The sequence below is a fragment of the Palaemon carinicauda genome, chromosome 8 (genome assembly GCF_036898095.1).
Source record: "Palaemon carinicauda isolate YSFRI2023 chromosome 8, ASM3689809v2, whole genome shotgun sequence".
NCBI lineage: Eukaryota > Metazoa > Arthropoda > Malacostraca > Decapoda > Palaemonidae > Palaemon > Palaemon carinicauda.
In genome coordinates, this window is record NC_090732.1 from 48,369,414 (window position 1) to 48,384,670 (window position 15,257).

At 40.9% G+C, this 15,257-nt stretch overlaps 1 protein-coding gene across 2 annotated transcripts in view; it reads right to left on the reverse strand.

Annotated features, from left to right (window-relative positions):
* Positions 1-5,728: 5,728 nt before the first annotated feature.
* Positions 5,729-15,257, reverse strand: part of LOC137644880 (arrestin domain-containing protein 17-like) — a 48,488-nt gene continuing 38,959 nt past the window's right edge. For both annotated transcript variants that reach the window (XM_068377763.1, XM_068377762.1), the window contains 3 exons: positions 15,199-15,257; positions 7,569-7,679; positions 5,729-6,393 (listed from right to left, as the gene is read on the reverse strand). The exon at positions 15,199-15,257 is cut by the window's right edge and continues 152 nt beyond it. In XM_068377763.1, coding sequence (XP_068233864.1) covers positions 7,594-7,679; positions 15,199-15,257 — 145 coding nt within the window. In that variant the 3' untranslated portion in view covers positions 5,729-6,393; positions 7,569-7,593. The remainder of the gene's footprint in view (positions 6,394-7,568; positions 7,680-15,198) is intronic.

Below are 15,257 nucleotides of genomic sequence, written 5' to 3' on the forward strand. Positions count from 1 at the left end.
GAGTGCCTTTCACAAGGGGGGGGGGTAAATAATGAATTGCACACTTCTTAATCAAATCTAGCTGCCATAATTGAATACAGAGGTAGGTATAGGGAAGAGCAAGAAAGTGAAGAAATGTGTATCCAAATGAGATGAAAGTTCTTGTAAAATTGATGTTTGGAGAGGTTACAACTGTAAGGTAGTTGCTCAACAACCATACAGTCATTTAGAGCCAATGTGTAGCAATAAATTATATAGGACACATGAAGGGTCCTTTTCATGACCAACTGTACTGTGTGTTTTAATGACATATTCAGATCTATACATTTGACTGTACAATAAATCATCTCTTACTGAAACAGACTGTAGGAGGAACCACATGGTATGCATCATTTCTCATAACTCAAAACAAAATTTGAATTTTGGCATAAGATTCCCATAAAACAAGGGGATATACATTGATTTCACACCTATATAACAAATAAAAATTGTACAGTATTCTCACTATAATCATCAAAGGACAAAAAATAATAAACTTACGACATGAAAAAAATGCATTAATTCCTTTGACTGCAAGTTTAACATATATTTGAGAATAAAATTGCATTAATCCCTTTGACTGCAAGTTTAACACATATTTTAGAATAAAAAATACATTAATTTCTTTCACTGCAAGTTCAGCATATTTTTGTGAATCTCAATTTACCTCAAGGTATACCCAATATATAAATAAAAAAATGTCCATCCATTTAAAACATAAATCATAAAGTAATTCGTATTTTTTCAAGTTATATAAACTGGAGTCCTTTAAAATAGGAATAAGTCTTCAATGGTGCTGGAATAGCCACTGAATCATTAACAAGGTGACTGGTTAATGATAGGCAGGGCAAGGGGAGTTACAACCCTACCAGCCTGTCACAGAGTAGACACTTTTGTCCTTAGGCCTAACACTGAGAAGGGAAGCTGAGGTAGGAAATTTAATGCAAAGGGACTCCAGTTTGTATTGCTAGGAAAGAACAAATTTCTCTAAAAAATTTTACTTGTTCTTAAACATATACGAATCTCTTGTCCTTTAGAGAGGGAAACTCGCACATTGGTGAGAGGAAGTCCCCTTAGACACAGCCTGGGAGGTCCTTTTGTTCCCTGGACATGCCATCCTTCTCAGACTTGTATGGGAGCCAGGATGGGAAAACTAATAACTTCAAAACAGCTCTGTTGAAAGTGGTTCTATGCTCATAAGTACAGAACAATGGCCTTTCGACCAACTACCCGTGGCTACCGGCCTCTCGACCAACTACCCGTGGCTGCCGCCTGAATGAATGACATCCTCGAGAGAAGTCATCTTCTCAATTCAGAATGTAACAGTACCTTGACAGGAAAGGGAGCAGATCACCTACTCCTTCTGCAACAGCCATAACTCCCTTCCGAAGGAGGAGAGTGATCAATGAAGTCCCAATAGTGATCAATGAAGTCCCAATGAACATTTTGTGAAAGGCCTTCCTAAGGGACTACATTCTTGGTTGTCATCTTCTCAAGGAAAAATTGTTTGATGAAGGAAATAAAGGCAAGAGATAAAATTAGTAGGGGAGGAAGAGAAACTTTAGAGAGGGTGAAATGTTCTTCACCTTGCCAACCATTCTTCCTTCAAAGAGGAATCTTGGTCTGAGCAACTGATAATGACTGTGCTCTCACTGAGGAGTTAACTACAAGAACTCTCTTTGAGGTGGAAGCAACAAGAGCTTCCTCCACTCAACACAAACAATTACACTGGGTATTATCACAAGGGGAGGACTGGGAGCTTTTACTAGTACTGCAACACACGGATCACCATCCGAGGAACACTCGACGCCAGGTGATTCTGCCTTCAAAAAATTTTCACTGTTGGCCACATGCATAAAGTAAAACTCAGACCGAAACGGGTAATTCCCTCCTGAGGTAGGAAACTAGTACCACGAATTGAAAGAGCAAAAACAACACTATCAGTGCCCATTTACAGTCACCCATTCACAAAGGTACACAACACATGGGGTTTTGAAGGTTGTATCCTCATAAGAAAGAAATTCACTTCACCTCAGGCTTACCTCAGTCCACTTGTACTTACAAGCAAGACCACTCACAAAAAAAAAAAAAAACAATCACAATGTAAGAAAATATCCAATAGTCATGAGAGGAGAGCGGCTGAGCATCTGCACTCATTGCAGACAAAGATGAAAGTAGCTACTCTGTGACAGGCATGACAGCAAGGCTTCCCCCTCACGCCACCTGTTGTTAACAAACTACAGTACCTTGTTTACGAATCAATGGCCATTCAAGCTCAGCTAAAGACACATACCTATTTTAGAAGACCAAAGGTTTGCATACATGCAGGATAAAAGCAATAATTGCATAATATTCAAGAATATTTTCAAACTTGTAATTAAGGAGGTATGGTGTGTATGTCAAGCGATAAATTATTTTTAGGTAGCAAGGATAAAATTGGTAATGTTTAAGGATACAAAACACAGGTTTTGATTATTTCTTAACCATAATGAAAGCTGCTCTATCTATAGAAAATATTCTAAAAATATATGTGAAAGAATCTATGCTTCCACAAGTTTTGTTCATGTACAAGTACTTCATAGTTTTGTGATTTATAAATCTTGCATTGCGAGACATTTTTAAGTACAGTACGTCCACCAATAAAAAAAATTTAATAAAGGAAATCTTACATAAACTTCAATAAAAAATAATTTCTCATCAACTGAAGCTAACTACAACTAACTTAATCTTCAAATCTATAATAGGAAAACTACACATCAAACCTGGTCCAAGAAATTATGAGGTTCATATACTTCTACTTGGTAAAGGTAATTGCCATACTCAAATTATACCAGTTATAATATGGGACATGCAAACTAATGTCAAGTACATACATATACACTTTAAATGAGTACTATAAAAAGTTATAAGAAAAACTTTATTCATTATGCACAAAAGCACAATCTATAATTGCCAATATTTGTGATCTTCAAATTTTCTCAGATTTTCATTCCCTAATAAGAAGATTTTCTGTTATCTGGTTGGAAGGAGGATGCTTGTGCACTAACAGGCATACATTCCCATGTATAAAAGAACTTAGCTTCTCACATAGTATGGTGTATCTGTCAAATGAGTAAGGTTGAGTTGAGTGGGAGGGGATATGGTACAGTACTGATGGTTTAATATTGCCCATTTTACTTTTCAGAAGGAAAGTTATGGCTGCAGTATAAACACCAAGATTAGCTTATTAACACCATAGATCTGATTGACAGCTCATGAGCTTGATATTAGGAAAGAACCCAATGCACTAATGGCTGCAGAAGTTAAAGTCCCACGTACATTGTTAACCCTTTCACCCCCGGGGTATTTGGAAATTTCCAACCCTTAACCCCCAGGGGGTTATTATTTTCCCAGCACCTTTTGCAGTATATTTTTTTTAAATTGCTCTAACAGCCTTAATTTTTGTCATAGAGAGGTCAGGTTTGTGTCATTCTCTTGGAAAATGCCTGAATTTTCTCAAAAAATTATCAAAAAATATAAAAAACTATTTTTTATAGCATTTTTTTGCAAGGACGTACCGGTACGTCCATGGGGGTAAAGGGATGGCTTTTGTGAAACGTACCAGTACGTCCTTTGGGGGTAAACAGGTTAAATAAGATGCCTATATTTGTAGGTCACAAAGTTATGATAGCTACGACATAGAAGAGAAATTTAACTTAACCGGTGGAGCAGTCGATAAGCCAGAACAAATTCAAACTGGAAGGATTATACTGTAAACATGAAGCATAAGAAAACATGACAAAACAAAGGAATGAAGGCCTGCTTACCTAAAGCAGGAGCAGATCCTTCTTGTGCAGTGCTAAAATTATCCAAAATGGGATGAGGTTGGGTTAAGTGTGGCCTGTGTCCCTTGGACATGAAAACAGAAGCATCTGCATTACTGTCAAAAAGTTAAACTGCTGGAATAAAATAGGGAATGTGAAGAAAGGAAGAAAGTTTAGGGATGGTAAACTGTGCAATACAGTACTGCCAACTCTTGTGATACTTCCCAGTAGTTTTAAAAGGATAAAATAAATACCTGGTAAAGAGCAACTTGTGACATTAATAAACTATGATCTCTTTCTGAAAGGTTCGTCTGATGAACAGAAAAGTCATATGAGGCAGCATCTTTTATGTGTGGGAGAATGCACTCTCTGACAGGTAATAGCACTTGTGTAACTAAAAGACAAGTTTTATAAGCAACTTGGTCATCACAAAAACAATTCTTCTTAAGAATCAACGAGTTTCTAAAGTTTGAGTATAACATAGGACATTCTAAGAACACTTTCAAAGGGGGATACTTCCCCTCTAGGAAAATTGTGAGGATGTATTTCTTGGTATAACAGGAGACTGAAGCAGCAACGATGGATGAGCAGAGTATCGTGACATTTCAACAAATTCCACTCGGCTATAAAGGCTGATAAACTAGTTTCTATTCTTTGAGAATAGCAGAATGTATAGAAGTCACTTCCAAAGGTGACTAACTTCCATAAGGAAGTTTTTATTTATATCAAAGAGAATGTATCGATTGTAGGTTATAAAACTCCCTATCTTTTCCTTTGAATGACAACAATTGATCAATAATGAAAAAGTAGCAGTAATTTTCTCTGAAAATTGCATGTTTTGAGAACTTGGGCTTTTTTGTAGTGATTGGTTGAATATACTTTAGTAAAGTTAAAAAGTTAAGGTTGCGGGTTTTAGGTCTCCACTCAGACGATCTACATATGTATTAGTATAAGCTTTTCGCTGTAATTTTCCTCAACACTGGGGATCATAAGGACATAATCATCATATTTCAGAGTTATTTACTAGGCAGTGGTGAGCCCCTTCCCTCAAATCCAGAAATATAAACAAAATGCCCACACAAGTATGACATTACCGTACCAGCATAATATATTCTTGTTTACGTATTTTCTACCATCTTAGGCTTTTGGCATATTTGGTTACAGACTCTGACACTTTATGAATCTTCCAGCATAACCACAACAAAAAAGGGATTTTGACGAAGGAAAAATCTATTTCTGGGGAGAGACCTGTGACGGCCGGTGAAAAGGGTCCTTCTTTACACTTTTCTAACATAAATCTTCCAAATATACTAGAGGAAGATAAAAGCATGGAATGCAGAGGTTACAACCCTCGCGCGAACACCTTGTTGGTGTCGTGTATTTAACAAGGGCGTGTGTAAACCACTATTCACAGGCTGTCTTCCATTTAGATAATCCCTCCATCAAAGGGGAGGGCCGTGAAAGGCCCTAGAGAATACAGTTGGACTACTCCACCGACACCTACTACTCACGCTCTCCAGGTCATCCTTCTGTTTTGGACTTGCCCGCTAAGTCTTTATTTATTTTGTAAATATATAAATGAGAAGAAAGAAGAAAAAGAAATACGATGAATATAACTCAGAGACATGCAGCAAACGTTTATTTACAATACTATCGAGAAAAGAAGAAAATTTATATTCTCTTTATGAGGGAATCATTGAAAACTGTGGTGTTACAGTATATGGGATACTATCATAAATATCTCTGCCTCCGATTCTTGACGAAAAAGTAAATAATACCCGGTCAGAAAAGGGTTGCGTGAGGGACCAGATGTGCTAGCATCAAAACGAAAAAAATGTTTTAGCAATATAACATTGTTTTGATAGAAAAAAAAACTATTTGAAACTTTATATATAAACATTCTCTTAGCCAAAAACTAAGGAAAATTCACTGCTCAAATTAGCTGAGAACATCCAATAAGAAACTTATTGACAGCGGGGTCAACAAATAGGGAACAGTAGGTCTAAAATTCCAAGCTTTCAACCATGCCGCTGATAATCTACTAATTGTTCGTCAGGAACATTGTGACTAGGAATATATGAAAACCATAAGTGTAGGCAATCATAAATCATGTTCTTGTATACACACACAAACAAATAACTTATTTCTTATATATACTGTATAACCTATGAAATTCATGCAAATATATTTCTACATTTCTAACTAAACTATAGTAATTATTATAACCTTAAAATTATTACCGGTATACTGTATATATATTATATATTATAAAAATCTTCATTAATTCCCATGGTCATTGTACCTAACCATTCATTGAACGAATATCATTCCACCTGGAGATTCTTCACATCCAATAAGAAATTTAATTTTCCAAAAGATACATACTTCGTTTCAAAGTTTCTATAATATAGTGCATACTACTCTACTAAAAAAGACTACTGATGCTTCAATTAACCATACTTGAAGCTTTACCTTCCTTAAGTAGATTCTCTTTTTCATCTATTCCAGTTTTTTCAGAAGCATCACCATCTTCTAATCCTTATACAAGTGCTTTTGTAACCTTTGTCAATACCTGCAAAAAAAAAAAAAAAAACTTCTTTTAGGAATGTTAATTTATAGATTATTCTTCGGCTTATTCCCATTTCTATATGGGGTCGCCATTTTGAAAGAGGCTTTTCTATCTATTTCTGTCTTGCGCCTCTGCTTCACCAGCCGCTCGTTGAGATACTACCGCTAGAGTGTTATGAGGTCCTTTGACTGGCCACACTGTACTACATTGAATCCCTCTCTCTCGTTACGGTTCTTTCCCTTTGCCTACACATAAACCGAATAGTCTGGCCTATTCTTTACAGATTCTCCTCTGTCCTCATAAACCTGAAAACACTGAGAATACCTAACAATTTTTCTTCACCCAAGGGGTTAAATACTGCACTATAATTATTCAGTGGCTACTTTCCGCTTGGTAAGGGTAGAAGAGACTCTTTAGCTATGGTAAGCAGCTCTTCTAGAAGGACACTCCAAAGTCAAACTATTGTCCTCTAGTCTTTGGTAGTGTTATAGCCTCTGTACCATGGTCTTCCACTGTCTTGGGTTAGAGTTTTCTTGCTTGAGGGTACACTCAGGCACACTATTCTATCTAATTTCTCTTCCTCTTGTTTTGTTAAAGTCTTTATAGTTTATTTAGGAAATATTTATTCTAATGTTGTTACTCTTCATAAAATATTTTATTTTCCCTTGTTTCCTTTCCTCACTCGGGTATTTTCCCTGTTGGGGCCCCTGGGCTTATAGCATCTTGCTTTTCTAACTAGGTTTGTAGCTTAGCAGTTAATAATAAAAATAATAATAATTCCCTTCTCCCTCAAGTACACAGTCCCTCCATCTTTTTGGGCTTCCCCTTCTTCTTCTACCTTGAACTTCAATTTCCATGTTATGCCTCTCCACATGATCTTTACATTGAACACTTGACATACTTCTCATTTTACACCATGAATCATTTATTTTACTTATCTTTCTTTTTACTTATCTTATTTACATTCCTTTATCAATACTTGTTGCTCTCCCTGTTAGGATAATGCCCTACTATTTATCAAGAGTGATAGACTTAACACAAAAAAGTAAACTTGTAACATGATTCTGCATGAAATATAAATATGGAAAATAATTTATTAAAAATCCTAACAGACAAAACCAAATTTTTTTTCAAAATTCAGTGGTGTAAATTCTGGTAAGACAATATACAGTACTCACATTTACGGAGTCAAAACTCCCGTCTCTATTGTTTAAATTTCTCTGGAACATATTCCCTTCTGTTGTAGTCGATAGCTCCTCTATTAAGCAAATCGTCATAAGATGGTGGTTCTGGAAAAAAAAAATGGAATCCTAATTTTAATTGAACTCTTTTATCATTGAGGCAAACCATTTCTTATGCAGAACTAAAAGCTAAGTTTATTTTGAAAAATACCAAAAGGAAAAAATATACTTAAGGAAACTTCTCAAAACTTCTTCACATACATATGTAAACAGAAAGTGAAATTAAGTGTTGAAGAAACAGGATGGCATAGGCTTTAACTTTGCAAGACAAATACAGTAATACTCACAAGTTTCAACCTAATAACAAATTCATACTTGCTGCATTAAAAGGGATTTTGACGAAGGAAAAATCTATTTCTGGGGAGAGACCTGTGGCGCCCGGTGAAAAGGAGTCCTTCTAATATACCTTTTCTGATAAAACTTCCAATTATACCAGAGAAAGATAAAAGCATGGAATGCAGAGGTTACTACCCTCGCGCGAGCACCTTGTGGGTGTCGTGTATAAAGCAAAGGCGCGTGAAAGCCACTATTTACAGGCTGTCTTCCATTTAGTTAATTCCTTCGTCAAAGGGATTAAATTATATATTGTTTTACAACAGTACAGTATTTCATAATGAACTTTTGATTATAATTTGTTTGATTTGTTTGCATATCCGAATTTTTGTAAGTTCAGGACCTTCTGTATTTAAAAACAACTGCTATGCAAATAAAGGTAATAATGTTCTCTTGCTTGAGGGTACACTCATGCACACTATTCTACCTTGTTTCTCTTCCTCTTGTTTTTTTTTAAGTTTTTATCCTCTTGTTTTTTCAAGTTTTTCTAGTTTATATATGAAAGATATATTTTCAAGTTTTTATTGTTATTAAACTTCTGTAGTTTTTCCTTATTTCCTTTCCTCACTGGGCTATTTTCCCTGTTGGAGCGCTTGGGCTTATAGCCTCCTGCTTTTCCAACTATGGTTGTAGCTTAGCAAGTAGTAGTAATAATAATAATAATAATAATAATAATAATAATAATAATAATAATGATAATAATAATAATAATAATAATAATAATAATAATGATAATAATAATAATATGATATTTTAATTATAAAATAAATTTTTGAATATACTTACCCGGTGAATATATATAGCTGCAACTCTGTTGCTCGACAGAAAAAAAACTTGTAAAAAACTCGCCAGCGATCGCTATACAGGTTGCGGGTGTGCCCATCAGCGCCAACTGTCGGCCAGATACCATACTCAATGTAAACAAAGACTCAATTTCTTCTCATCCCACTGCGTCTCTATTGGGGAGGAAGGGAGGGTCGTTTAATTTATATATTCACCGGGTAAGTATATTCAAAAATTTATTTTATAATTAAAATATCATTTTTAAATATTTAACTTAGCCGGTGAATATATATAGCTGATTCACACCCAGGGTGGTGGGTAGAGACCAGTTAAATATGTTTACATCTTATGAGCTAAGAGTTTTTATTTCATTTTAGAAGTTATCAATATAACAAAAACAAAATAAATAGGTACCTGGTAAGGAAGTCGACTTAGACGATTACTCTGCCTTATAAGTACGTCTTCCTTACGGAGCCTCGCGATCCTCTTAGGATGCTGACAGACCCCTAGGAGCTGAAGTATCAAGGGCTGCAACCCATACAACAGGACCTCATCAAACCCCTAATCTGGGCGCTCTCAAGAAATGACTTTGACCACCCGCCAAATCAACCAGGATGCGAAAGGCTTCTTAGCCTTCCGGACAACCCATAAAAACAACATTAAAAACATTTCAAGAGACAGATTAAAAGGATATGGAATTAGGGAATTGTAGTGGTTGAGCCCTCACCCACTACTGCACTCGCTGCTACGAATGGTCCCAGTGTGTAGCAGTTCTCGTAAAGAGACTGGACATCTTTTAAGTAAAAAGACGCGAACACTGACTTGCTTCTCCAATAGGTTGCGTCCATTATACTTTGCAGAGATCTATTTTGCTTAAAGGCCACGGAAGTTGCTACAGCTCTAACTTCGTGCGTCTTCACTTTAAGCAAAGCTTGGTCTTCCTCACTCAGATGTGAATGAGCTTCTCGTATTAACAATCTGATAAAGTATGACAAAGCATTCTTTGACATAGGCAAGGATGGTTTCTTAACTGAACACCATCAAGCTTCAGATTGGCCTCGTAAAGGTTTAGTACGCTTTAAATAGAACTTAAGAGCTCTAACAGGGCATAAGACTCTTTCTAGTTCATTGCCTACGATCTCCGATAAGCTGGGAATATCGAAAGATTTAGGCCAAGGCCGAGAAGGTAGCTCATTTTTGGCTAGAAAACCAAGTTGCAGCGAACAAGTAGCCTTTTCCGACGAAAATCCAATGTTCTTGCTGAAGGCATGAATCTCACTGACTCTTTTAGCCGAGGCTAAGCATACCAGGAAAAGAGTCTTAAGAGTGAGATCTTTCAGGGAGGCTGATTGTAACGGCTCAAACCTGTCTGACATGAGGAATCTTAGTACCACGTCTAAATTCCATCCAGGGGTAGCCAAACGACGCTCCTTGGTGGTCTCAAAAGACTTAAGGAGGTCTTGCAGATCTTTATTGTTGGAAAGATCTAAGCCTCTATGCCGGAAGACCGATGCCAACATGCTTCTGTAGCCCTTGATAGTGGGAGCTGAAAGGGATCGTCCTTTTCTCAGGTATAAGAGAAAATCAGCTATTTGAGCTACAGAGGTACTGGTCGAGGATACAGAAACTGACTTGCACCAGTCTCGGAAGACTTCCCACTTCGATTGGTAGACTCTAATGGTAGACGCTCTCCTTGCTCTAGCAATCGCACTGGCTGCCTCCTTCGAAAAGCCTCTAGCTCTCGAGAGTCTTTCGATAGTCTGAAGGCAGTCAGACGAAGAGCGTGGAGGCTTTGGTGTACCTTCTTTACGTGTGGCTGACGTAGAAGGTCTACCCTTAGAGGAAGACTTCTGGGAACGTCTACTAACCATAGAAGTACCTCGGTGAACCATTCTCTCGCGGGCCAGAGGGGAGCAACTAACGTCAACCTTGTCCCTTCGTGAGAGGCGAACTTCTGCAGTACCTTGTTGACAATCTTGAACGGTGGGAATGCGTAGAGATCCAGATGTGACCAATCTAGGAGGAAGGCATCTATATGTATTGCTGCTGGGTCCGGGACTGGAGAGCAATAGATTGGAAGCCTCTTGGTCATCGAGGTTGCAAAGAGATCTATGGTTGGTTGACCCCAAGTGGCCCAAAGTCTCTTGCACACATCCTTGTGGAGGGTCCATTCGGTTGGAATTACTTGCCCTTTCCGACTGAGACAATCTGCTATGACGTTCAAGTCGCCTTGGATGAACCTCGTTACTAGGGAGATGTCTTGACCTTTTGACCAGATGAGCAGGTCCCTTGCGATCTCGTACAACGTCAGTGAGTGGGTACCTCCTTGTTTGGAGATGTACGCCAAGGCCGTGGTGTTGTCCGAATTTACTTCCACCACTTTGCCTCGAAGGAGATACTCGAAGCTTTTCAAGGCCAGATGAACTGCCAACAGCTCCTTGCAGTTGATATGCATGCTCCTTTGACTCGAGTTCCATAGGCCTGAGCATTCCCGACCGTCCAGTGTCGCGCCCCAGCCCAAGTCCGATGCGTCCGAGAAGAGAACGTGGTTGGGAGTCTGAACAGCCAGGGGAAGACCCTCTCTTAGGTTGATATTGTCCTTCCACCAAGTCAGACAAGACTTTATCTTTCCGGAAATCGGGATCGAGACCGCCTCTAGCGTCTTGTCCTTTTTCCAGTGAAAAGCCAGATGGTATTGAAGAGGACGGAGGTGTAGTCTTCCTAGTGATACAAATTGTTCCAGGGATGACAGCGTCCCTACCAGACTCATCCACAGCCTGACTGAGCAGCGTTCCTTCTTCAGCATCTTCTGGATGGATAGCAGGGCTTGATCTATTCTGGGGGCCGACGGAAAAGCCCGAAAAGCTAGACTGTGAATCTCCATCCCTAAATACAGAATAGTTTGGGATGGGACCAGCTGCGACTTTTCCAAATTGACTAGGAGTCCCAATTCCTTGGTCAGATCTAGAGTCCATTTTAGATCCTTCAGACAGCGACGACTGGAAGAGGCTCTGAGAAGCCAGTCGTCCAAATAAAGGGAGGCTCGGATGTCCGATAAGTGGAGGAATTTGGCTACATTCCTCATCAGCCTCGTAAACACGAGAGGAGCTGTGCTTAGGCCAAAGCACAGGGCCCGAAACTGGTAAACCACATCTTCGAAGACGAATCTCAGAAAAGGTTGGGAGTCTGAGTGAATGGGGATATGGAAGTAGGCGTCCCTTAGGTCTAGCGAGACCATCCAGTCTTCCTTCCTGACCGCTGCTAAGACTGACTTTGTGGTCTCCATGGAGAACTTCGTCTTTGTGACAAAGACATTCAGAGCACTGACGTCTAGCACCGGTCTCCAACCTCCTGTCTTCTTCGCAACTAGGAAGAGACGGTTGTAAAATCCCGGTGATCGAAGGTCCGAGACTTTGACCACCGCTCCCTTCTCTAGCAAAAGAGACACTTCCAGTTTCAGGGCTTGTCTCTTTTCTTCCTCTCTGTACCTGGGAGAGAGATCGATGGGGGACGTCGCTAGAGGGGGTTTGTGTACAAAAGGGATTTTGTACCCCTCTCTGAGTAACTTCACAGATTGTTGATCTGCGCCTCTCTTCTCCCAGGCTTACCAGAAGTTCTTGAGTCTGGCTCCCACTGCTGTCTGAAGTTGCGGGCAGTCAGACTCTGCCCTTGGAGGACTTAGGTCCTTTCCTCTTCCCTCGTTTCCCTTCGGCACGAGCACCTCCTCTGCTGGAGGCTCTGCCACGAAAGGGCGGAATAAAGCGAGACGCTGGAGTGTCTATACTCGGTCTAGCAGAGAATGTAGGCAAAGGGGGAGCTTTGCGAGCCGAGGACGCAACTAGATCATGGGTGTCCTTCTGAACTAACGATGCGGCAATTTCCTTTACCAAGGCTTCAGGAAACAGGCACTTGGAAAGGGGAGCAAAGAGAAGTTCGGATCTCTGGCATGGCGTAACTCCAGCAGACAGGAACGAACAGAGAGACTCTCGCTTCTTCAGGACTCCGGACGTGAATGAGGCAGCAAGCTCATTCGACCCATCACGGACGGCCTTGTCCATACAGGACATAATGAGCAAGGAAATATCCTTATCTACCGAAGAGATTTTCCTGCTCAGGGCTCCTAAGCACCAGTCTAAAAAGTTAAAGACTTCGAAAGCCCTAAATATCCCTTTAAGAAGGTGGTCCAGGTCCGATGGTGACCAACAAACCTTCGAGCGTCTCATGGCAAGGCGGTGGGGAGAGTCTACAAGACTTGAGAAGTCGCCCTGGGCAGAGGCAGGAACTCCCAAGCCGAGAACTTCTCCCGTGGCATACCAGACGCTCAATCTAGAAGAGAGTTTAGATGGGGGAAAGGCAAATGCTGTCTTCCCTAACCTCTTCTTAGACTCTAACCAGTCTCCCAACAGCCGCAAAGCTCTCTTGGATGAGCGTGAGAGAACGAGTTTCGTAAAGGCAGGTGCGGTAGCAGGCACTCCTAAAACAAACTCTGACGGAGGAGAACGAGGAGCCACAGAAACAAAGTGGTCCGGAAACATCTCCTTGAAAACAGCCATGACTTTTCTAAAGTCCAATGATGGATGAGATGGCTTAGGCTCGTCCAGTTCCAAAGGTTGATCGTCCTGTGGTTCAGCAACGTCCTCATCAGATAGTTCCTCATCCGAAAACTGATGAGGAAACGGCAACGGAGTGGGCAACGTCTGGCTCGCTGAGTCCGGTCGCACTGGTGCATGCGTGACGGAGCCGGACGCAACGTCATGGAACTGCTGCACAGTCTGTGAACTGTCAACAACCATGGGTGCGCGAGGACGCACAGCGTCCACCCGAGACTGTCTAGATCGTCTGGGTTGTGCAGTCAACACCATACCGAGTTGCGGAGGTTGACGCACCGCGTCAAAACAAGTCACCTCTGATGGTTGCTGAACGTCCTGAACGTCAACGTGCGGCTGGCAACCCACACTGGATCGCATGGGAGGAGGAACCACCTCAACTGGTAGACGCGAGAAGGTAACCTCAGCGTCAACAGGACGCACAACAGACCGCTTGGAAGGTTGTTGGCCAGAAGGTTCAGCAGCAACCTTCTCTGAATTAAAGTCCTCCATCAAGGACGCAAGCTTAGACTGCATATCTTGCAGCAAAGCCCATTTAGGGTCTACGGGAGCAGGTGCGGCAACAGACGGGGTTAGCGACTGAGGCGGTACCGCTTTGCCTCTCTTAGGCGGTGAGCAGTCATCAGATGACGGCAACGAGTCCGAACTGACCCAGTGGCTACAACTGGGACGTTGGACTTGTCCTGAAGGGACCGACTTACGTTTTAAAGGTCGTGAGACCTTGGTCCAAAGTTTCTTACGAGAAACACCTTCAGACGACGAGGTAAAAACGGGCTCTCTCGTCTTACGTAGGTAGGGGCGATCTTGGGGAGATACGCCTGATACCATGGAGGGAACGTCTGTTCGCTGATCAAGGCCTCTCGAACCCATGCGTCGTACGACATTGCTTCTCCCCTGGGCTTGGGAGCTTGCAAGAGGTCCCGGACTAGGAGGACGACAGGCACGAACAGACAAACCCTCAAGCGCAACACTGTTCACAACACTTTCACTAGGCACTTCATCACTTCCCGCGGCACTTTGGCACTTTAGCTCCTTAACATCCGCCATGAGTTGATTGCGGTCACTTGCAAGGGACTCAACTCTCTCCCCCAGGGCATGGATAGCACGCATCATGTAAGCCATCGATGGTTCCTGAGTGCTAGGAGGGGGGTTAGGAACAACCACTACAGGGGAAGGAATAGGTTGAGGGGCATGAGGAGAGGAAAAATCTATCGACCTAGAAGAACTTCTCCTTAATCTATCTCTCTCTAGCCTGCGTGTGTACTTCTCAAATTCGATAAAATCGAATTCCGAAAGGCCCACGCATTCCTCACACCGATCTTCCAATTGACAGGTTTTACCCCGACAATTGGAACAAACAGTGTGAGGGTCGAGAGAAGCCTTTGGAAGACGCCTAGAACAGTCCCTAGCATTGCATTTCCTAAACTTGGGAACTTGTGAAAGGTCAGCCATTTTGAATTGGTCAAGGGAAAATTCCAAAAAACTGTCTAAGTCATCAACAATGAATCCGATACAAAATAGAGTTCAAGGATTTATTTGAAGAAAAACCCTGCACAGCGAAAGCTCAAAACCAAAATAGAGTACTTCACCAAAGATGATGGAAAAAACTCCAGGTTTCAACAGCGAGTAATGTACGTCTTGTCGACACGTCGACAGAGAAGAAATTGAGTCTTTTACATTGAGTATGGTATTCTGGCCGACAGTTGGCGCTGATGGGCACACCCGCAACCTGTATAGCGATCGCTGGCGAGTTTTTTACAAGTTTTTTGTCTGTCGAGCAACAGAGTTGCAGCTATATATATTCACCGGCTAAGTTAAATATTTAAAAACAGTAATATGCTTACCTGATTCTGGATAAGAAGGTGGATTATCATTTATAAGAGCCATCGAAGGTTCTGGAGCC